The sequence below is a fragment of the Gastrolobium bilobum genome, unplaced genomic scaffold, assembly GCF_033153095.1.
Source record: "Gastrolobium bilobum isolate Gb01-03AN ecotype WA unplaced genomic scaffold, APGP_CSIRO_Gbil_v1 utg56457, whole genome shotgun sequence".
NCBI classification, from domain to species: domain Eukaryota; kingdom Viridiplantae; phylum Streptophyta; class Magnoliopsida; order Fabales; family Fabaceae; genus Gastrolobium; species Gastrolobium bilobum.
The window spans coordinates 44,186-66,730 of record NW_026899551.1 but is presented as its reverse complement, the minus strand read 5'-3'; the positions used below and the strand labels follow the sequence as shown (position 1 = coordinate 66,730).

At 37.3% G+C, this 22,545-nt stretch overlaps 3 protein-coding genes across 4 annotated transcripts; 1 reads left to right on the top strand and 2 right to left on the bottom strand.

Moving 5' to 3' along the window:
- The first annotated feature begins 6,662 nt into the window (after nucleotides 1-6,662).
- Nucleotides 6,663-10,035, top strand: LOC133291427 (uroporphyrinogen decarboxylase 1, chloroplastic). 2 transcript variants are annotated; one of them, XM_061489690.1, is made up of 6 exons: nucleotides 6,663-6,773; nucleotides 6,895-7,028; nucleotides 7,641-8,023; nucleotides 8,104-8,388; nucleotides 8,897-9,132; nucleotides 9,551-10,035. In XM_061489690.1, the coding sequence occupies exons 1-6, from the start codon at nucleotides 6,754-6,756 to the stop codon at nucleotides 9,717-9,719; spliced, it is 1,227 nt and encodes a 408-aa protein (XP_061345674.1). In that variant the 5' UTR covers nucleotides 6,663-6,753; the 3' UTR covers nucleotides 9,720-10,035. The 2 variants fall into 2 exon arrangements, with proteins under 2 accessions (XP_061345674.1, XP_061345675.1); XM_061489691.1 differs by lacking the exon at nucleotides 6,663-6,773 and having other exon boundaries at nucleotides 6,816-7,028; nucleotides 7,561-8,023.
- Nucleotides 10,036-10,264: 229 nt separating this feature from the next.
- LOC133291433 (GEM-like protein 2) lies at nucleotides 10,265-13,012 on the bottom strand. Its single transcript, XM_061489696.1, has 4 exons — nucleotides 12,734-13,012; nucleotides 12,318-12,425; nucleotides 11,743-12,017; nucleotides 10,265-10,541 (listed from the first exon to the last, which is right to left on the bottom strand). The coding sequence occupies exons 1-4, from the start codon at nucleotides 12,867-12,869 to the stop codon at nucleotides 10,329-10,331; spliced, it is 732 nt and encodes a 243-aa protein (XP_061345680.1). The 5' UTR covers nucleotides 12,870-13,012; the 3' UTR covers nucleotides 10,265-10,328.
- A 4,155-nt stretch (nucleotides 13,013-17,167) lies between these two features.
- On the bottom strand, nucleotides 17,168-18,260 carry LOC133291430 (uncharacterized). The gene is made up of 2 exons (XM_061489693.1): nucleotides 18,102-18,260; nucleotides 17,168-17,566 (listed from the first exon to the last, which is right to left on the bottom strand). Exons 1-2 carry the CDS (start codon nucleotides 18,258-18,260, stop codon nucleotides 17,168-17,170), a joined length of 558 nt encoding a protein of 185 aa, XP_061345677.1.
- Between the last annotated feature and the right edge of the window lie 4,285 nt (nucleotides 18,261-22,545).

Sequence of the window (22,545 nt, the reverse complement as noted above, 5' to 3'; positions counted from 1 at the left end):
ACAATGAATATAGCACACTTAAGCAGAGAAACACAAAAGTTGTAATACAAAAGTTTCGAAAATAACTCTTTAAGAACTTTGGAGTTTTTCCATTCCACAAATAGTTTAGCCCATGGCTACTAATTTAAACATAATTATTCCAAACTGAAGTCCCATAGACCCGAGATTCAGTTCAGAGATAACGAGTAGAAAAGAGAGAAATAACACTTGTATTTAATTGAAAACAAATTGATTACAACGAAATGAAAAGTGGAGAAGATGGTTGATGCTCGTGAGGAGTCTCAAGTGGGTGATACAGAAAGAAGAAGAAGTGTTGTCACTTAACTAAGTTAAAACTATACAAATAAAAACTACACAAATAAACTAAGTGATCTCTTCTTAAGGAATTCGATGGTTGTCTTCGTGCTGGGACGTCCTATTTATAGGTAGAAGAGTGAATGCCAAACTTGCAAATCTTTTGGAGTCGATTTCTTGACTGTATGAAAGGGGCGGTGTGAACAGTGCTTTAAGGGGCGCACGTGGCTGGATGGGACAGTTTTGTTGAGATTTGTCTTTCCTTTTGACCTCCCCATTCCTTGCTTTCCTTTTCGGCCAATAGGAACTGTTTATTCCCTACTGCGCAATTTCTCCTTGGTTGAGTGCTGCCCACTTGTGTTAAGTTGAAAACTTCTTTTCACCGTTTCCTGAAAAGTGGTCGGAGAGATTGAGTGAGTGAAGCAGGTGTATTTAATGTTCCAAATCCGTTCCCTTTTTTATATATTTTCCCAAAAGATTACGTCACCTTCCGTTCCCCACTGTGTTTTTGTAGTAAAGATATAAAATGTGTGTTTTTAATGCTAAAGTTGCTCATCAGGTGAGGAAACATATGGTATTTTGCCATAAAAAAGGGCTTAGATGGGAACGAATATTCGTCCCATCAGTCATCATCCCCCCTGAAAAGGAGGTAAAAGATGTTGCGAAGGGACAAAAAAGGAAATTTGAAGAGATGAATGCAGGTTTCCCTGTGGACTCCAATTATTTTGGGGATGGCTAGGGTTTTGATAAAGGTATGTATGCGAAAGGGATGGAGGTGGGCCCACACATTGAGGGTCTTCCCAGAGAAAAATGGCTGGCGACCTCATCAAGTCTAAGCATCGCGAATCAATTTATTATGTCTGTCCCTGGTAAGTGGTGTACATTTGTGTTATATGTAAAAAGGTAGTTGCTATCCTTTCGCGATAACATATCCTTTGTAGCAGGTACTATTGATTACCTGAAGGAGCGTATTGATGAATTGAAGGGTGATATCGCTCAACAACGCACCGATTTTGAAGATAAACTGAAGAAAGCTGAAGAAAAGGTGGCCAAGATGAAGGCTGATATGAAGAAGAAGGACAATGCCTTCAAAGAAATGACAACCTCCAATAAGGGATTGGAAGCAGAGAAAATTGATTTGAACAAACGTGTCATGGAGATGGAAGGAAATGCTAATACGTAGGCAGAAGAGAAGGCTTTCTTAACCAGTGAGGTTAAGAGGTATCGAGGTCTGTTTGAGAGGGTGGCTGAGGGGACCTATGCCAATATCATGCAACAAGTGTGCTTCTTCAACTCTACAGCTAAGTTGGAAAATGTCCATTATTTTTATTATATCAAGGATGTCCAGTTGATGACGTTAAATGAAAAAGATGAAGAAGTGGTGGTAGATTTAATCAGCACGATGGATATAGAGACCATTGTACCATCTGTTCAAGAACCAACCCTGGAAGGGCCCCTTGCTGAAGGTGAGGATCGCGTAGAAGCGAATGAGGGTCCTCAGGATATGTCTATTCAGACAATTTAATTTTCTTGAATCTTCACTTGGTTTTTCTGGTCTGTAAGGGGAATGTTCCCAGTTTATTTGAAACAATGATATTTTGCTAACAAGATGAAGTCATATAAGCTACGATGGTTATGATATATATTGTTCTCTTTCATAAGGGTATGTGATGAGTGCCAACCAAGTACGCATCTTTCTATAGAATAGATGTAGTGATATCTTCTTTAGATGAAGAACTATGGTATAACGAAAATACTTTCGGCGTACCTTACTGTCATAGGACGCTATGGTGTACTCATATGAGGTTATGGCAAAATTTGATAACCTTCGAGGAATATTACCTTCCTCATCCTTCTTCTCTTCATTGAAGCTTTCCCTGAGGATATGGGAGTGCATCCCCAGATTATGCCATGGGAGTTTATGTATGTTTGGAAATTTTTCATGTATGTTTGGAAATTTATCTTTCCTTGTTTGCTAGTGCGCAATATATATACTTTCCTTCAAAGATCAGCACGCTTGTTCCTTTGTCTGGAACTAGGGTGTATGCTTTGTATGGTACTTGATAACCATAGTGGAGTAGCTGCAATAATTCATCAATGCATAACGCATATATTTTTCTTACCTTTCTATTTGGCATGCTTTGGGGTTTGATGTCGCTTAGATTGTACTTGATGTTGGCCAAAAGTATCGTGCTTTGGAGGAAATGTTAACCAAATAAGGCTTTACCTTCCTTTATTCCTGATTGCGCGCAGGAGGAATTTTTAACCTTTCCTTTGTTCCTGATTGCGCGTTGGAGGAATTTTCAACCAGTTAAGGCTTTACCTTCCTGTCAATTTCTTCATCACGATGAAGCTTGGAGGAATTTTTATTAGCTTCCTTTCATTATTGGAGGATCCCTTTGGGGGATCTTTTAGATTGGAGGATCCTTTTGGGAGATCCTTTAAATTGGAGGATCCTTTTGAGGGATCCTTTAAATTGGATGATCCTTTTGGGGGATCCTTTTGAGGAATCCTTTAAATTGGAGGATCCTTTTGAGGGATCCTTGAAATTTGAGGATCCTTTTGGGAGATCTTTGAGATTAGAGGATCCTTTTGGGAGATCCTTTATATTGGAAGATCCTTTTGAGGGATCCTTGAAATTGAAGGATCCTTTTGGGGGATCCTTGAGATTGGAGGATCCTTTTGGGGGATCCTTTTTAATTGGAGGATCCTTTTGGGGGATCCTTTTAATTAGAGGATCCTTTTGAGGGATGTTTTTTAATTGGAGGATCTTTTTAGGGGATCCTTTTGAGGGATTCTTGAAATTGGAGGATCCTTTTGGGGGATCCTCGAGATTGGAGGCTATCGCGCTTTTTGGTGTCACACCCTTATGTTAGGGCAAGTGTGATCATGTTTGATCCTGTCCACTTATTTGTGTGCGCGATGAATATAATAATTATGTATGCATGGGCGCAATATATATATCAATAATTTGGAAATCTGCAATCTTTATTTAATAATTTGGAAATCTGCAATCTGTAATCTTTATTTAACTGTAAAATATCTTAAGCTTATATGCGTTCCATGTGCGCGGGATGGTGAGGCCAGACAACATCTTAATGACATATGCACCTCTATCTGTTTTGTTTTGGATGCGATATGGACCTTCCCAATTCAAGGCCAGTTTACCTTGTCGCGTGTTGTTATTTCCAATGTCCGCTCTTCGTAAGACTAAGTCGCCTACGTTGAAGCTTCGTTTAAAAACTTTTAAGTTATAGCGCGCTGCAATTCTTTGCTTTAACGCTGCCTCCTTGACATGGGCAATTTCACGCATTTCACTAATTGCATCTAAGTTATGTAGTAATGCCTGGGAATTGCTTTCCTTACTTGTGTACATCCTTCTCTATGATGGTTCTCCAATTTCAACTGGAATCATGGCCTCACTGCCATAAACAATGCGGAACAGAGTTTCCCCCGTAGTTGAATGTGGGGTTGTTCTTTAACCCCATAACACAAAGTCCAACTGTTCAGGCCAATTTCCTTTAGCTGCTTCTAATCTTCTTTCCAAGCCCCGTTTTAAGACTCGGTTAACAACTTCTGCCAATCCATTTGTTTGCGGATGTTCCACAGATGTGTATCTGTGTTTGACATGCAAATCCTGAATTATTTGATTGAATTTTTTTTCCATGAACTGAGTGCCATTATCAGTTATAATAGTTTGAGGGACGCCAAATCGACTTATGATTTATCGATAAAAGAATCGGCGAACCTTACTGGCTGATATCGTGGCTAAGGCCTCTGCTTCGATCCATTTAGAAAAATAGTCTATTACTACTAGTAACCATTTTACCCCTCCTACTGCAATTGGGAATGGTCCCAATATATCCATGCCCCATTGGTAGAACGGCCAAGGGGATAATATTGAAGATAATTCCTATGGGGGAGCATGGTGCAAATCTGTGTGCTCTTGACATTTGACGCAATGTCGCACATGTTTCTTAGAATCTTCTTCCATGGTGGGCCAAAAATAGCCCGCTCGAAACAGCTTTCTAGATAAGGATTTACCTCCCATGTGATGTCTGCCAATCCCTCCATGAACTTCCGAGATTATATACTGAGCTTGTTGGGGATCCAGACATTTAAGCATTGGGGAAGAAAAACCTTTCTTATATAGCTGGTCATTGATGATAGTATAGAATGAAGCCTTGCGCGCTAGCTTCTTTGCTGCGCGAGGTTCTGGTGGTGTCTCTCCTTTATTCAAGCAGTTGTAAATTGGTGTCATCCATGTTTCTTTATCATCCGGCGGCATAGTATCATCCTCGATCATGGACTGCGCATTAGATGGATGAGCTTTTCGCTTAGTTACAGCCATTACGATGCTAGGATGGGGGACGCTTTGCTAGATGACTAATCTATTATTTCCTGGTCCCTTCGTGCTGGCTAATTTAGACAAAATATCGGCTCGTGAATTTTGTTCTCTAGGGATGTGCTCTATTTTGAAGCTTTGAAAATCTGTTAAAAGTAACCTCACCTTTTCGAGATACTTTATCATGAATGCTTCTTTTGCCTGGTAACTCCCTTGTACTTGTGAAACTACCAATTGCGAATCACTTTTAAGAATTATTTTTGTTGCCCCCAAGTCTTTTGCCATGGCGAGTCCTGCGAGGACTGCTTCATATTCAGCTTGGTTGTTTGAGGCTTTAAACCCAAAGTGGATGGAATGTTCTACCGTTATACCTTGAGGGCTAGAACAAGTGAATAACTTTACGTTATGTTATGCAGAAAAAACACTAACCCATAAAAATAAAAAACAAGTGAATAACAAAACAATAGAAAATGTCAGACCCTTCCTCTCTAACAAAATTCATCTAGAAATATACTTATGAAGTCCATTCCTACCAAAGGTCGATGATTTATTTTTTTTTTATCAAGAAAATTCAAAATTTAGAACCTCTAATGAATAACTCAAAGGATAACACTACTCCACCTCCAAGTTAATTTTGGAGCTAGCTAACTTGGTGACTTTAAATTATTTTTAAGTTGACATGAGTCCCAAATTCCCAATGTCTAGGATGTGTCGCCTTAAATTTTTTAAAAACATCACATTCACTTGATATTGAAACATCACAGTCCCTTAGGAATAAGAGTGCTTGTTACAAGTTGGCTATAATTTTCCTGATTTAAGAATATATTCATTTCTTTTTATTTTTAATAAATTACAGAATTCTTTCACCGGAAATGATTCTGTTCAAATCAAAAATATCCACGTCATGTTGAGATTAACTCTCTCTAAAGAAGATTTTCAGTTTAGTATTATGACTTCTACATTTGCATGCTATACATTAAGAAAAATGTATACCCAAATCTCACACTGAGAAAGCTTCTACAGCTTGTTGACCGAAATGATGATCCCCCACTAGTCCGACTAGCTAGTGAGCGGTTCTTTTGAGCCATTTACATTTCCCTTACTTTTTTTCTCCCACTTTATTTTTTTTTTTTTTTACTACATCAATTGCCAACATTTCTCATGCTTGCCTTACTCCTAATGATTTTTTACGTGCAAGAGTTTAAAATTTGATGGACTCCAAGCTTTTTTATCTGCAAAATTTGATTGAGTCCAGGCTAATAGAATTTTTTTTAGAATTAAAATATTTTTTGGGTTCTCAACAAATATTATGGGGCCCAATTTAATTCTTTAAGAAAAAAAAATGTCGACTCATGGTTCTTCTGAAATTAAAAATAGACCCATGTTAATACTTTTGAGGGACTAATGTGAATTTTTTTGAATTTAAGAGGAATCATAATTTTGACTAACTAGATCAATTTTGAATTTTAGAGAGACCACAAATCAATTTTAAAAAATAAAATAAAATGGCCATATAATTTTTGTTAAGAACCCAAACGCCAAAAGATGCTTTACTTTTTTTTTTTATTAAAAAAATGTTACATGAGACATGAAGGTGTTTTTTTTCCCTTGTTTAGTTTAGATATTAATTTAATTTTTGATGGTTAAAATTATCAATTGAAGTATTTTTATTGAGGTAGGATATTTCTACTACCTATTTTTTCTACTACCACTTTAATCACCATTGGATTCAAAAGTTATTTTTTTTTCTCTCTTCATTCAACTTTTCCTTTAATCAAATGGTGATTAGAGTGGTAGTGAAGTGGTAGTAGAAAAATAGGTAGTTAGAATATCCTAACTCTTTTTTATTAAGGATTAATATTTTTAAGGGTGTAAGAGATAATTTTAATTTCTATATATATATATATAAAAGTATATGAGGCTCATAGCTATGTGAAGAAAAAAAAAAAAAATGAATCCTACATATTATGTATGTACGTGGATGAAAAATTAATTTTTTTATTATTTTTAAAAAAAAATGGTGAAAAACATGTCTGTGAAGAAGTTGAGGGGGAAGAGGGATAAGGAAACTCTGCGAACACTAAGCCAAGGAACCATCTTTTTCTCTCTTCCACATGGCTACTTCTGTTAACAAGTTCTCTCTCTCTCTCTCTCTCTCTCTCTCTCACACACGCGCGCACACACACACACACACACAAACATGTATGAATTCATTCAATTCAAGTTCTGACTTGTGAATCTCTTGTTTTGAGCAGTGGTTTGGGATGGAAATCTTCCTCTTTGTTTGTACAATCCAATGGGTTCAAAGTAGTTTCGCCTCCTTTCAAACTAAAACCGCCACTCGCCAAGTTTTCTCTCACTTGCTCTGCCGCCTCCTCCTCTTCTTCTGGTACCCTTCAATTCCTCCTTCCAAAAAATTAATTTTTCAACGCAAATCAGCAACTGGGTTTCCCTGCATTTTTGTATTTTGTGTTAATTGTGCTTAATTTGTTGTTTTTTTTTTTTTTGGGTGTTATTTTGAAATGGAAAATGTAGTTGCTTTCTCTAATATGTGATAACATTTGTGGGCTCTTGACTGTGAAATTCCATTAATTTAGGTACTGCTTGTTAGGAGTTAGCACTGTTCATTATATATTTATATGATGCAAAGAAAGGGTAATTCAGATATCAAATGAGTTATTTAGTGATGGTTGAATTTGATTGAAGGAATGAAGGAAATAAAAAAGAAGAGAAAAGGAAAGAAAGAAAGTTTCTTTGAAGATAAAACTTCCATTTCTGCCTAGAATCCATTTAACTCAGTTTCATACATTTTCAAGTTCTTCAAAAGTGACTAATATTGTTCAAACAATCCCATTGAAGAGAATGTTGTGAGCATTTCTCTCCCTTCATTGTCCTCTCATTCTTTGTTGTCTTCTATGCAGACATGTCCCTGCAAACATACGGGCAAGAGAAATTGACTAGGATGATGTTTTTCCTTTTATTTTAATTTTATTCTATTCAGATCCACTCTTGGTTAAGGCTGCTAGGGGAGATCCTGTTGATCGTCCTCCGGCATGGATGATGCGTCAGGCAGGAAGATACATGGCTGTTTACAGAAAGCTTGCTGAGAAATATCCATCCTTCCGAGAGAGGTCAGAGACAACTGATCTCATTGTGGAAATTTCTTTGCAGCCTTGGAAAGCTTTCAGGCCTGATGGAGTAATTATTTTCTCTGATATCCTTACACCTCTACCTGCATTTGGAATTGAATTTGACATAGAAGACGTAAAGGGACCTGTTATACAGTCACCAATACGCTGCGAGGAGGGATTAAAGGCATTGCATCCAATTGACCTGGACAGGCTTAGATTTGTTGGAGAATCACTTAAGATGCTGCGTCAGGAGGTTAATTTAGTTGCATCACCTTGTTTATATCATGGCTATCCTTCTAAGTATTTTTCTCTTACTAATTCTTTTTTATTTAGGTTGGTGATCATGCTGCTGTTTTGGGTTTTGTGGGAGCACCATGGACAATAGCAACATATATAGTGGAAGGGGGCACGACACGGACATATACAACCATTAAGAGCATGTGTCATACAGCACCACATGTATTGAGGACCCTGCTTTCTCATTTGACGCAGGCGATAGCAGATTACATTATTTTCCAAGTGGAGTCTGGGGCTCACTGCATACAAATATTTGATTCATGGGGTGGACAACTACCACCAGATATGTGGGAACACTGGTCAAAGCCTTATATCAAAGAGGTAACTTCAGTTGACAGCTCAAACTTAGAAAAAAAAACTCTTCACTAATGTTATAAGAGCTCTAACTACTTTCTTTAGTTGAAGAAAGGAAAACAATATGTTGCTTGCCAAGCTTTGAAACAATTAACAGGTTTTATGTCTAGTTAATTGTAATACTGTTCCAAGCTTCCATGATTCTTCTTGGTTGGTTGACTTGGTAAAGATTATGATCGGTTAAAAATTTGTAATTGCAATTTTCCCAGGAAAAAAAAAAAAAAACTTGTAATTTGTCAGCCTTGATTAATAAATAAGCTCATTGGATGTTGATATTGTGCTTCTAACTTCAGGGGAGAAAAATTTAAATCAGATGCTACATCTTCACATTTTTATATTTCATTTAGATTAATATTGCTGTTAGTATCATTTCTTAATTTACAACACATAAAAAAATTAGCAATTCAAGGTTTGGTACTATTGTGCGATCTCCTCTTTTTTCCTTTTTGTGATGTTCTGCTTTCTGAACTTCCAGATTGTAAATTTGGTCAAGAAAAAATGCCCTGAGACACCAGTTGTTCTTTATATAAATGGAAATGGTGGCCTTCTTGAGCGTATGAAAGAAACTGGAGTTGATGTTATTGGGCTAGACTGGACGGTGGATATGGCAGATGGAAGAAGAAGATTGGGTAGTGGGATAGGTGTGCAGGGAAATGTGGACCCTGCCTACTTATTCTCCCCTCTTGCTGCCCTGACTGAAGAAATTCAGAGGTTGGTGGCATAATATCTCTGAACTTTGGTATTCTTGGAGTCATTCTACATCTTTTCTGTACATGATCCAGTGTCTAAGCTGTGGAAGTTGAATAAACCTCCCCTGCTATATGCTTAATTAACTGCAAAATTGAAAATAATGAAAGAGGTAAGGAAACTAGCTAAGAATCAGAGAAATGCTCTTTATAGAATTGTTAAGTTACTAATCTTTTAGTGTCAAAATTATGAATAGTTCAATCAGACTTGTTTGTCTTTGAGAGATAGGCCAAAGTTTTGTCTGACTCTATCTGAAGCTGATGTCACTGGATGTCATGTTACTAGTTTTGTATCCAATTGAACCCCCATAGTCATAAATGAGAATGGAGAAATGATTTGTATTGATGAATTATCTTGACTTAATATGATAATTATTTGTCAGGGTTGTGAGGTGTGCGGGACCTAGACGGCACATCCTTAATCTTGGGCATGGTGTTCTTGTTGGCACACCAGAAGAAGCTGTTGCACATTTCTTTGAAGTAGCAAGGAGCTTGAAGTTTGAGACACTTTTTCAAAATAACAGTGCTAAAGACCCTAAACTCGTAATTTAAGGACAAATGCCATGTTGCCACTTTTTTTACTTAGACTGGGAGTTCAAGCCCTCCTGTGGAAGAGTACAGGATTAGTCCCTTCTGATTTTTATACAGCTATGTGATTATCAAAGGTCCGAGGATTTGCACATTGCAGTGCCAGCTAACTGGTAAAACTAGATGATTAAGTTGTGATTTTACATTCTGCTGTATTTATAATTGAATTTGTTAAACCAATTAGAGGATTCCTTCCAATTGTTTTTTTGGTAAAATCTTTCCTTTTTATTATTGTTAAGGAGCTTTGGCTTGTCTGTTCAAAATGTAAAATTTGCCCCGTAACATGATCTCTGCATTTGCACATCTTATATACCTTGCGTTTCCAACATGCTTATAACTTGGTTGACATATATAAAATTCAAAACTTATCTAAATGTACCATACTAAACAATCATAGTGCTCTTGATTGGTTTCCAAAGAAATGGAACCTTGTTAGAAAAAAGAAGTGAAAAAGTATAATGTGCAATTTTATTTTGCTTTTCTTTTGAATTTAACTTGATGAAGGTACATTGAAGGGTGTGTCTAAGCACACAGGTGAAATGCTTCTGTATGTTTTTAGGGCCACATACTTTGTCACAGCAGCTGAACACTTGCGTTTCCACTTGAATGGTTGTGATATTGCTGTAGAGCCTGATTTAGAGTCTTGAGAGCCTTGTCATATGATATAAATCCCATGAAAAAGAACTCATAACCATCCACTGTAACAATCTGGATGTATTTTTCTGTGGGGTTCAATCTATTTGTGGAAGGACTGACAGTGCTCAACTGATCCAGCTGCACTTCGACCTAGATGTTAGACAAGGAAAATCAGTACTTGATACCAGAAAGTTCCATTAAATTCTGAGGGGTTGCAATTTGGAAAATCCAGAAGTATTATGGTCTCAGTGATAAAACTTAGGATAGCAGAAGCAGTTGTTTCACACTTGCTTAAAGAGGTAAAGCAGCACTTTTTATAAAGAAGTTTAAATGAGGTCTGATATACTATAAATTAATAAATAGAGCATGAGAAGTGTGAGTATCATTCCTCTAAAATCTATTCACTAAAATATGAACATAACATACAGAAAAAGCATTTCAGTAGATATAACCAGACTGCAGAGAGATCTAGTGCTGTTGCATGTATCTCTTTGATGTGTACTACACTTTAAGCTTATTTAAGTCAATTTTTTTTCATGAAAGGCATATAGTAAAAAGAGAATTACACTTCAATTATCATGAATGAAAGACAATACAATTATTTTGAGCCAGGTTCTGTTTTGTTTTGTTTTGTTTTTTTTGCCTTTGAATAGCTATATGGTTAAACCCCTGAAGACACTACCTTTTTTGGGTACGTACACTACCTTCTATTCTCCTCGGCTGTTACTGCATGGGCATGAAATCAACATCTTGGGACAATATGCCCATAAAGATCACAACTCATAACTCATCTTCACATACCAAATTTATTAGACGGCAATCATTTAGCTGATTCTGTATAATAGGAACTTAACCAAGAGTTGACAAGTAAGGAAATTAAGGCTCTGTTTGATTTCTGTTTTGCAAAATAGTTTTTTAGTTTTCAGAACAAAAAAATTAAAAAATTCGTTTGGTAAGACCTGTTTTGTAAAAAATGTTTTGAAAACTATAACTGTTTTTTTGTTTTTAAAATCAAATTTAGAGAACATGTCTGAGTTGTTTTTGTTTTCTGTTTTGGTTTTTAACTTTCAAAAAGAAAAACATATAAAAAAACAACTGTTTCCATAACTATTTTACAAAACAGTTTTAAGAACAAAAAAATCAGAACACAATCAAACAGACTCTAAGATTCCTTGATCATTCTTGGTCCTTATCTATCTGAAACTTTTCAAGTAAGTGATCTGAGAAAATTTCATCTTTCTTTCCCTCTCAGATTTGATCACTATAACATATAGTAAAAAGAAAAAAAATTCCAGTCACTGAATACTTGAATTGCTTGAAACCATAACGAGGCAGTGAGGTAAGGAAGTACCTTATAGTACATGCATTGATGCTGCAGGGAGAATGGATGATGACAAAGTGGATAGTCACTGCAAAATGCTAATCTTTTAGTCGATATATAAAGCGTTCCAATTACAGGTTCAGAGGTTGTTGATATGTAGCAAGCATATGGCCTTAAGAGCTTCTCTCCTGGAAAAATCCCATATGTCTGTTGAAATAGCTTATCAGGCCCTCCCTTTGAGAGCACCTTTGTTCCTTGAACAACTCTTGCCATTGCAGCATCAGCTGGACTAGAACTAGTTCTTACTGCACACAGTGTGTGGTACAAGAAATTCAAGTATTCAACTTTAGAAGATGGGAAACTCTTTGGGTTATTCTTATACTGATACTAGAATAAGAAGTTTCACATTCACTCTTGGTCATTGATCAGTGGTATCCAATGACTCAAATAACTAAAAAATTAAAGTATGTAGATAAAAATGGAATCAATGATCTAGATTAAAAATGTTATATATAAATCCCATTAGAACCTGATGTAAAGAGATATTACCAAAGAAAAATAAACTTTTTAACATTGGAAAGGAAAAAAACAAGAGGAAAACTCACGGTGATTCCATATGTTGTCAACCATGATCCCAGCTTGTCTAGTTGCTTCTCCAACCTTCCTGCTACAATGATTTAGTGCACCAGATATTGTATCGATTGCATTAGGACCTGAAATCATGGCAGGAACAGCTGTCAAAGAAGAAGAAATTTGATTGTGTTCTGATTTTTTTGTTCTTAAAACTGTTTTGTAAAATAGTTATGGAAACAGTTCTTTTCTGTATTTTCTTTATTTTGAAAGTTAAAAATCAAAACACAAAACAAAAACAACTTATATATGTTTTCTAAATTTGATTTTAAAACAAAAAAATCCAACCTTATCAAATGGATTTTTTTATTCTGAAAACCAAAAATTGTTTCTAAAAACAGTATTCAAACTGGTTTAGTTACAAAAACACAAACTCTTGGAAATCACTCACGGTTGGTTGCTGCAGAGGAAGGAGGAACAGGGGAAATGTGAACATAAGGGTTGTTGTTGTTGCTGCTGTTGCTATGGTTGTGCAAGCCTGTACTATTTGTTTTAACAGTAACAGGAATTTCTCTATAATCTTTCATTCCCTTGTGCAGAGGTAGAATAAAAAAGAGCTTGACACTAAGTGAGAACAAAGTAATTTAGAGGTTGAGTAATAGATCAATTCATCATGTTTACAAAGTTGGGGTTATGTTTTATTGCAGGGTCTGTGAGAATAATGTAAAAGCCTAAAAGAACTTATGTGAAAGTTTCTGTTTGACTTAATGAGTGTTGAAGGATGTCAACGCTTAAAAGAAACTCTAAAAAAAGCAAATATTTTAAGTGTATTTGAAAGGGTTCGTATATCAGTGGTTCCTTGTTTAGGAACTGGGAATCAAATACTTAGAGAAATGATGGTGTTAAATAGATTCAAGATAAAGGAACATAACGCCGAAAGAGAGATGCTGCAGCTGTAGAATATGATGCTAGAAAGCATGGTCTGAAAACAAATTGATAAAATATGTAGATTGTTGGGTTTAACAATGATCAAAAAGAAGTTTGCAGAATTTTTATAAAAAATAATGTGTGAACATACATTATTATAACAACCCATGAAGTGAAATTGCAAGAATCTAGACCAATTAATTATTGATGTTTGAGATTTATGTTCTTACTTTCATGGTGTAAGAGCCCGTTTGTTTGAGCTTCTAAAACAAGTAACTTTTATCTCTTCCTTATTTTAAAAGTACTTTTATAAAAGTTAAAGTTATTTATATTTTTATAAAAATATATTTAATTTTTTAAAAAAATATTTAACTTTTGACTTTTGCTTTTCTTAGAAGTTAAAATTTTTAGCTTCTGAAAAAGTTAATTTTTGACTTTTTTTGTGACTTATGCTTTTTTTAAAAGCAGACATCCAAACGAACTAAAAATGAGAAGTGCTCTTTTTCTTGAAAAAGCAACTTTTGAAGGATTTTAACTAAGGATTTCATATTACATGTCATACTTCTTAGTTCTTATTGTTTACATTTTACAACCAATCATTTCATATTTGTCATCACCCATTTAACTAAGGATTTTACTCTGATATTTTCGATTTTTTTTGTTTAGATCATCAACTTTTTTATTTTATTTTAAACTTTGTAAATTTTCAAATTATGAAATCTCGAGCGTTTTCATAGCATATCATTTAACTAATTAAGATGCAGATTGTCATGGGCTAAGTGCCCTCTATTTGTACCAAAAAGAAAAGAATAATAATATTAATAAGATGCATAATTGTGTACCAGTGAACCGGGGCACATTATGCTTTGAGTTATTATTGAAAAAAAAGTTATTATTTTTAGCTTTTCAAAAATATTAAAACAGATTGTTTTAGATTTTTTTTTTCAAAAAAATTATTTAATTTTAAGAAATAAATGTTCTAGCTTGTTTTCTTGTGCTTTTTTGCTTTTCGCATTTCATCTCAAAATTGATCATCCGGTCATTTAAAAATTCATTAATTAAATGTCCCTTTCTTCTTCCCAACAGAAGAATTTTTTAAAATATATATGCAACGTATACATTTATCTCCTTTCTCTTCTTTTTTTGTCGTTTTAGAAAAGAATCAATACTCCTATAAAAAAAAAAATCAATAATAATCATACTTCATGAGTGTGCTTTCTTGGGCTTTTTGACCCTTTTGCCCCTAATTAATAACCAATTTGCCCCTGATCAAGAACTATCCACCAACCTGCCCCCTTTTAGTCGACTACCTTGCTGTTTTAGTCGAGCAAATGGTCAATCTTCAGAAAGTGGACTACCGCAAATTTAGTCGACTAAAAAATCATCTTAATCGACTACATTTTTGGGATATTTAGTCGATTAAGTAACAATATTTAGTCGACTAAATATCGACGGATTTGTTTTTTAAAACCCCCCCATTCGGCAGAGGGGGAGTAGGATGACCTAATCGACTAAGGAGGCGGCCCAAACCCCAAATCCGCAGGAGCAGCTGAAGAACGCCCCAAACCCTTCCCTTAGGCGTGTGGATTGCCCCCAAATTTGGTCCAAATCGTGAAATCTGAAGGATAGGTAAGGTTTCTTAACTTGCATTGTGTTTTAGGTTTAGGAATTTTTTGTATTTGTTTGTTGTCCGAATTTGTGAACTCTAATCAAAGCGTTTGTTGTAGGTTTTGTAACCCTAATCTACTAAGGTTTATTTTTTTGCATTGTGTGAATTTTTTTGTTTGAAAAGTTTGTATGTGGCAAAAGTTTGCTTTTGGTTTACAGCGCTTATGTTGCAAGTTTTCATTACCATCATGACATGTTTCATATAGTTAAATGCTGACATGTTTCATTGTAGGTACCCTAAACAAATGACGAGCCGCAGAAGACTAAGCGATGAGGGCAATGAGTCACTTGAGAGACGCACCAAGCATAGGCAAGAACGGCCTTCTTCGTCAAGGCGACAAGACGAAGAGCCTGATACTGTTGACCTCCCGTATGGGTATCTGTTTGAGGACGACCCTGCCGTCCACGCTTCATTCGTACGTGACCATTTGAAACGGCCGTTATGTGCTCCAAAATCTTTGGATACAGCCTTTTTTGATAAGGAGGGATTTGAAATTGTGGGGGTGTTGGAGGCGGCACATCTGAGGGTGTTGGCCGAGACCCTATGTCCGTATTCAGAGCTTTTTTGATAATGCCACCGTCAATACCATTCATAACAAAAAAAATAATTGCTAAATTAAATCTTTAAAAAACAAATCTTACCACTGCTAACAGGGTCAACACGAAGTGGTCTCATAACCTGCGAACCCGGGGATGGTGAGCTTGTGTCAGCGTCGAAATCACCTTCTACGTCAGTATCTGACGTGTCACCTAGCGGAATAACACTCTCAGGTTCACCGTCCTCATCGCTGTCCATATCGGCATCCTGTTCATCCTCATCTATTTCCCGCAGTGTTATCTGACTTATGACATGTGCAGGTGCAGATAAATCGACTACTCTTTCTTCATGACCAAAATACGGTTCACTTCTTGTATGCATGGGTGCAGATGAAGATTGACCACAATCTAATTCAACATATATCTCAATAAAATTTTGAAATTTTCGGTCAACAATTGCATCTATGACACATTCGACATCTTCATCATCACATATATCGTTACCAATGTAGTAAATAGCATCCTTACCAACTGTTGTCTCTACCCTGGCAATCATCCGTTGAACGCATTGGCTGCCTTGCAGACCCAATTTTTGCTGAATTCTCTCCTTTAACTCATTGTATGTAGTGCCCCGTTTGATTTTCAACATTTTCGTTTTTCCTTCAAATTGAACACCATTGGGGCCTTCATAATGCTTTCCATCATAGTAGATCATTGTCACATACATGTTTGGACTTGTGCTCATCTTCCTCACGAAATTGGGACTTGGGTTCTGAAATTGGGGGTTTGGGTTCGGATTTTGGGGTTTGAAATTGGGCAATGACAATGATTTCACAATATTAGGTCTGTAGAGATGGTGGGATGAAATACAATCGGATTGAGAGGATTACACATGAACAAAGGGAGCTATTTAGGTTTACACAACAACAACAATCGAAATGAGACCGAAAACATGGAAAATATAGGGTTTCAGTCGACATTTAGTCGACTAAATATCGTTACTTAGTCGACTAAATATCCCAAAAATGTAGTCGATTAAGATGATTTTTTAGTCGACTAAATTTGCGGTAGTCCACTTTCTGAAGATTGACCATTTGCTCGACTAAAACAGCAAGGTAGTCGACTAAAAGGGGGCAGATTGGTGGATAGTTCTTGATCAGGGGCAAATTGGTTATTAATTAATTAATGAGGGGCAAAAGGGTCAAAAAGCCTGCTTTCTTGAGTGGGTAGAAAATAATAAAAACTATTGTAAATAATAAATTTTATTGTAATTGAAATGGAATACATTTTATTTTAACATCATGATCGATCAAGTAAAGTTATTTTCTCATTGTGAACTTTATACCTTAGTTTTGGTTAAAATATATTTTTGTCTACGTACGTAATATATATATATATATATATATATATATTTTAATACATTGAAGTAAAGACAAAAAGCAAAGAAGAAGAAGAAAACATATAAAAGATAAAACAGGAAAGCTTCTAGCGAGTCTGTGAACGCCTAACAAAAATCACACCTCTTCTGTCAGCCTGAAGATGAAACCATAGTCGGGGGGTTCAGAAAAGTGAGTCTCATCAGGTAACTCCAGGTGCACCAATAGATAGTTTTCCAACCAATCTCCGCATTGGTTGTCCTCCCTTAGAACATGCATAAATCGAACATTCCATTGGCGCCTAACAAATGCTCGTATTTGAGTCACTAGGTGTGTCTCATGAGCTTCATTGCCTTCCTTAGAAGACAATGCAATGACTATTTGACAGTCACTTTCAACAAAACATTTCTCCAACTTGCCTCCAAAGCTAACTCCAACCTTTTTAACACACCCCACAGTTCCGCTTGTAAAGCAGCACAATGACCAATTCTTGCAGTAAACCCATTCAGCAAAACTCCCCTATGGTCTTGAAGAAGCCGTCCACAAGTTGCTTCAGTCGTTTGACCCTTTGATGCTCCATCTATATTTAACTTAACATACAGAGTCACAGGAGGCAGCCAACTAACCTCTCTAGAGAAATGGAGTTGCAGTCTTGGCTTTGTGTCTATAAAGTCAAGTTGAATCGCCTTCAGGTAGTCAAGGATTGGCCGAGCAAGGTGACGATCCCCATTGGGAGAGCTATCGTGGGCCACTTCATTTCTCCAGTGCCAAATATACTAGCAACAAACAATATATAATGAGCTCCAAACAAACCCTCCCACATCCATGACATCACAACTCAAATTATCAATCACTTAATCATCCCAATTGGCATAAAAAATTGAGCTAGTCTATCATATGGAAAGAGACCGTACCAGATATCACAGATCACTGGGCAATCTCGAAAAATATGCAGCAAAGATTCTCTCCCCTGCTGACAGATCAGGCAAAGAGGATCCGCGATGGACCATGAACTGATCCAGTATTTTGTAGGCAAACTTTTGAACAGTAATCTCTAGAAAAATATTTGAATCCGTTGAGGCCCTTTCCATTTCCACAGCTTGTTCCAAACCTCCTTAGAGAAATTGCTATGCTGAAAAGATTGTTTTGCTAGTAATAGATAGCAATTACTGACCTATACTACTGCCGTACCACCCAGTAACCAGAAGCTTCTATCCGGGCCATCATGCGAATCAGGAGGGAGTATACTTCTGATCTTTTCAATCACCTCTGGATCAAAATATTGTATTAGCATATTGTAGTTCCACTTACCATACTGTCCAACCACTTGATTGAGGCGGCAGTCCCTGAAATCTTCAGGTATACTGCTTCGAACATGGTCCAAAAGGCAAATAGAAGAGTCGACCCACTTGTCCTTCCAAAAGGTGATTGTCTCTTGTCTCCAATTTCCCAAACTATGCTATCTTGCATATTGAGCATAATATTGTAGATTGCCTTCCAGAAAGGAGAGATCCAGCCTTAGGGATTGGCATTTGATCAACCTGCATCTTTTATTTGCCATGCAGCACACAAGAACAAAGAGAATTAGCTTCATTTCGAAAACGCCAAGCACATTTCTTTAGAAAATAATCATTCATCAAAGCTGTTTTCCTCAGGCCAAGACCACCCATCTCCTTCGGGCTAGTCAATATATCCCAGCCCACTGCATGGTATGACCTATTCTGATTAGTATCCCCTCAGATAAAATTGCGTTGGATTCGGTCTATCTCATTGCATACTCCTTGTGGAAATCTCGCATACTGCATATGGAAATAAGGGATGGAAGACAAAACTGACTTCACCAAAGTTACTCTCCCCGCCTAAGATAGACATCTTTGCTGCCAGCTGCCCAATTTACTACGGACTTTTTCCACAATATATTGGTAATGTTGTTTCGTGACCCTACCACGCACCATCCAAGCGCCTAAATATCACCCTATATTTTGAACCTTTTTGAAACCACTTTTAACTGTCAACGAAGATGCCAACTCCTCAAGGGTATTAGGTGAAAAATAAATACTCATTTTCGCAATGCTCAACCTCAAACCTAAAGTATCTTCAAACAAAGAGAGACATTTTAGAACAATATCCATCTTATCTTCCCTCGCCTCAGCAAATAACAATAGAGGATCACCTTACTTTACACCACGAGAAGGTTTAAATGGATCTATCTTCCCTCCGTTCCAAAGAATATTTATGGTCAAGAAAGATATAACCTCCATTATTAAATCAATCAGCTGAACCGGCAAGCCTACTTCAGGTAAGACATTTTTCAGAAAATTCCAGTTCAGTATGCTGTAAGCCTTTTCCAAATCAACTTTGATAGCCATAATTTTTTCCCTTTTATTCTACGCATACTGTGTACCAGCTCTTGTGCAGTAATTATATTATCATGAATCTACCTATTAGGAACAAAACTAGTTTGATATGGAGAAATTACCTTTTCCATAATGGGTTGCAGGCGTGTGACAATGGTTTTAGAGACCAACTTGTACATGACAGAACATAGATACATTGGAAGAAACTAGGACATTGAAATGGCTACCTAGACTTTAGTAATTAACACCAAGAAGGTAGAGTTCAAATGCCGGATATGCGCTGGATTTTTCCATACATCCGCTGTTAGTCTCATAATTTGGTCTCATAGAAGGTTCCACTTTCTTTGGAAGAAAACTGCTAGAAATCCATCTAGACCTGGGGAGTTATAGCTTCCCATATTAAATAAACATTGACGAAGCTCCATGCAAGATGGAATTTCGTATAGACCATCAAGAAGCTCTCATGGGATAACCGGCCACTGGGATGTGAACCATCTGCGAGTGGGGATATCCTCCATAAATAGCTTATTCAAAAAATTGCATGCCATAACTTTCAGCTGTTGTTCATCTTGAATCCATATATCCATGTCATCTTGAAGCCTAACAATCTTATTGATCCTGCGGCGAGAGATTTTTATTAAGTGATAGAACTTGGTGTTGCGATTCTTATATGTTATCCACTTATGACAGGATTTTTGAAACTAGAGCATCTCCTCCATTTCTAAAATATCAATTATTTGTTAATGGCACATATCTTCTTTAGCTTCAAAGATGAGTTGACGAAAAAGATCAAAGAGACGCAAGTGCAGAGAGAGTGCCTTGACTATGTGAAGAATCAGGACGACGTGTCTCGGAACAAAGATGGTTTGTTGATGTTCCAGAAGAGGATTGTGATTCCTCGAGGTCCTCTGACAGAGGAGGTGATGACAGAGGCTCATAAGGGCTAGTTTACTGTCCACCCTGGTGCTACAAAGATGTATCAAGACTTGAAGAGAAACTTCTGGTGGCCGGGCATGAAGAAAGACATAGTTGTTTTTGTGTCCAAGTGTTTGATATGCCAGAAAGTGAAGATAGAACACCAGAAACCGTCTGGTAAGCTTCAACCTCTTGAGGTACCACAATGGAAGTGGGAAAGCATTTCCATGAACTTTGTGGTGGGATTGCCTAAGACTCAGGCTGGTTGTGACTCTATCTGAGTCATCATGGAAAGATTGACAAAATCTGCCCATTTTCTTCTGGTAAGGGCGAGCTTCTCTACTGAGCAGTTGGCCATACTTTATGTTCGCGAGATTGTAAGGCTTCACGGGTTTCCTGGGAGTATCATCTGTGATAGAGACCCGAAGTTCACATCTCGGTTCTGGGAGGCGCTGCAGGGAGCTTTTGGTACTCAGTTGAGATTGAGTACAACCTATCACCCTCAGACTGACAGGCAGACTGAGCGGACCATCCAGACCTTGAAGGACATATTGAGGGCTTGCACTTTGGAGCAGGGTTCAGCATGGGATAGGTACCTGTCATTGGTTGAGTTTTCTTCAACAACAGTTTCCATGCTAGCCTAGGCATGGCAGCCTACGAGGCGTTGTATGGTAGGAGGTGTCGGACTCCTACCTGTTAGTATGAGGTTGGAGATAAGGAGTCATTTGGCTTGGATTTCGTCCAAGATACCACCCAGCAGATCCAGACAATCAGAGAGAAGCTGAAGCAGGCGCAGAATCGCCAGAAGAGCTACTACGACGTCAAGCATCGACCATTGGAGTTCGGTGAGGGTGAGCACGTGTTTGTGAGACTTTCACCTGTCACCGGTGTTGGTCGGGCACTCGGAGTGAGGAGCTTAGCCCGAGATTCATAGAGCCATACCAGATACTTGATAGAGTAGGACATGTTGCCTACCGGCTTGCATTGCCTCTGAACTTGGCCAACATCCTCGACGTGTTTCACGTGTCTCAACTTCGGAAGTATATTGCGGATCCATCGCACGTGGTGCAACCTGATGATGTGGAGGTTCGGGAGAACCTAAAGACTCCCGTCGGACCACTCAAGATTCTCGATCGTGGCGAGAAGAAGCTAAGGAGCAAGATCATTCCTATGGTCAAAGTGCAGTGGACAGGAAGAACTCCTAAGGAGTGTACTTGGGAGCGTGAGGTCAAGCTTCTCCGACAATACCCTGAGTTTCGGGACATGTATGTTTCTGATTTTGCGGACAAAATCCTCAAAGATGGGGTGAATGTAAGAACCTGCATCGCTAATTTAGGAATTTAATTAATTAATTATGAGAGTAATGAGATAATTCTATAATTGACCCTAATAATTATGAGAAGACTTAAATAATTATAGTAAGTGATTGTTAATGTTGAAAGTCGCTTTTCTGACGAAAAGTGCAGATACCGGTTGTGTCTTACGATACAAATGCGTACCGATGAAGTATCCCAGAAAATTATGAAAAGTTTGTATATATTACTAGAATAATATATAGGACTAGTATAACAAGTTTGGAGTCAAAATAATGAGAACTGGCGTCAGAACTGATACTGGCTACGTAAAAGCGCGTACCGACAAAGTGCTGCTAAAAAATAAATTAAAAATATGACAAATCCTAGAAAAATGGCTAGGTTCAGAATCTAAAGTTTGGAATTAAAATGCTAAGCGTAGCTATTAGTGCTAATACAGTGTGTTTAAGACTTAATGGGACTATAAATACTAGAAGCACAGATTTCTAAGTCATTTTGCTGAGTGCTACGTAGAGCTCTTTGGGTGCTTTGGCCGTCACCTTCTTCCCTTGCCCTCCTTGCATAAAAAGCCTCCCAAGTCACCTCTTTTTTATTGATTCCTCCATTCTAAACATTGCAAACACATAGTTGAGTGATTGGTGAGAGTGGAGTCAGCCATTTTCTGAGTTTTGGTCCCTGTTTAGTGGTGGTAGGAGGGCTGACTTCTTGGTTGGTGAAGAGGGAGCCACTTTCTTGGTAGTTGATGCTCCAAGAAGCAACCTTTGTGAAGAAAGGAACCATCTCGAAGCTCATTTTCGTGGATCCTTGAAGTCAGAACCTTGGGACTGACTTATGAACTCCAAGAGCAATTGTAGTTCTGTTTTGAGAGCCTTGGGTATGTTCTTGGACCTTGATCACGACTTTCTCTTATAAAATTTGAGTCTTGGCATCTAAAATGGTAGGATTAAGTAGTTAAGATGATCACTGGTCGAAATGGGCTAAAATATGCATGCTCTAACGTATCTAAGTGTTAAAAGAGGATCCTTTTAGTGATATCTTCGCGAAATGCAGAAATTGCATTCTGTCGCGAAATATCCTGATATGAGGTTGGAGATATCCGGATATTGATATCGGGATATGGGGTTGGAGATATCCGGATATGGATATCCAGATATGATATCCGAATATGGA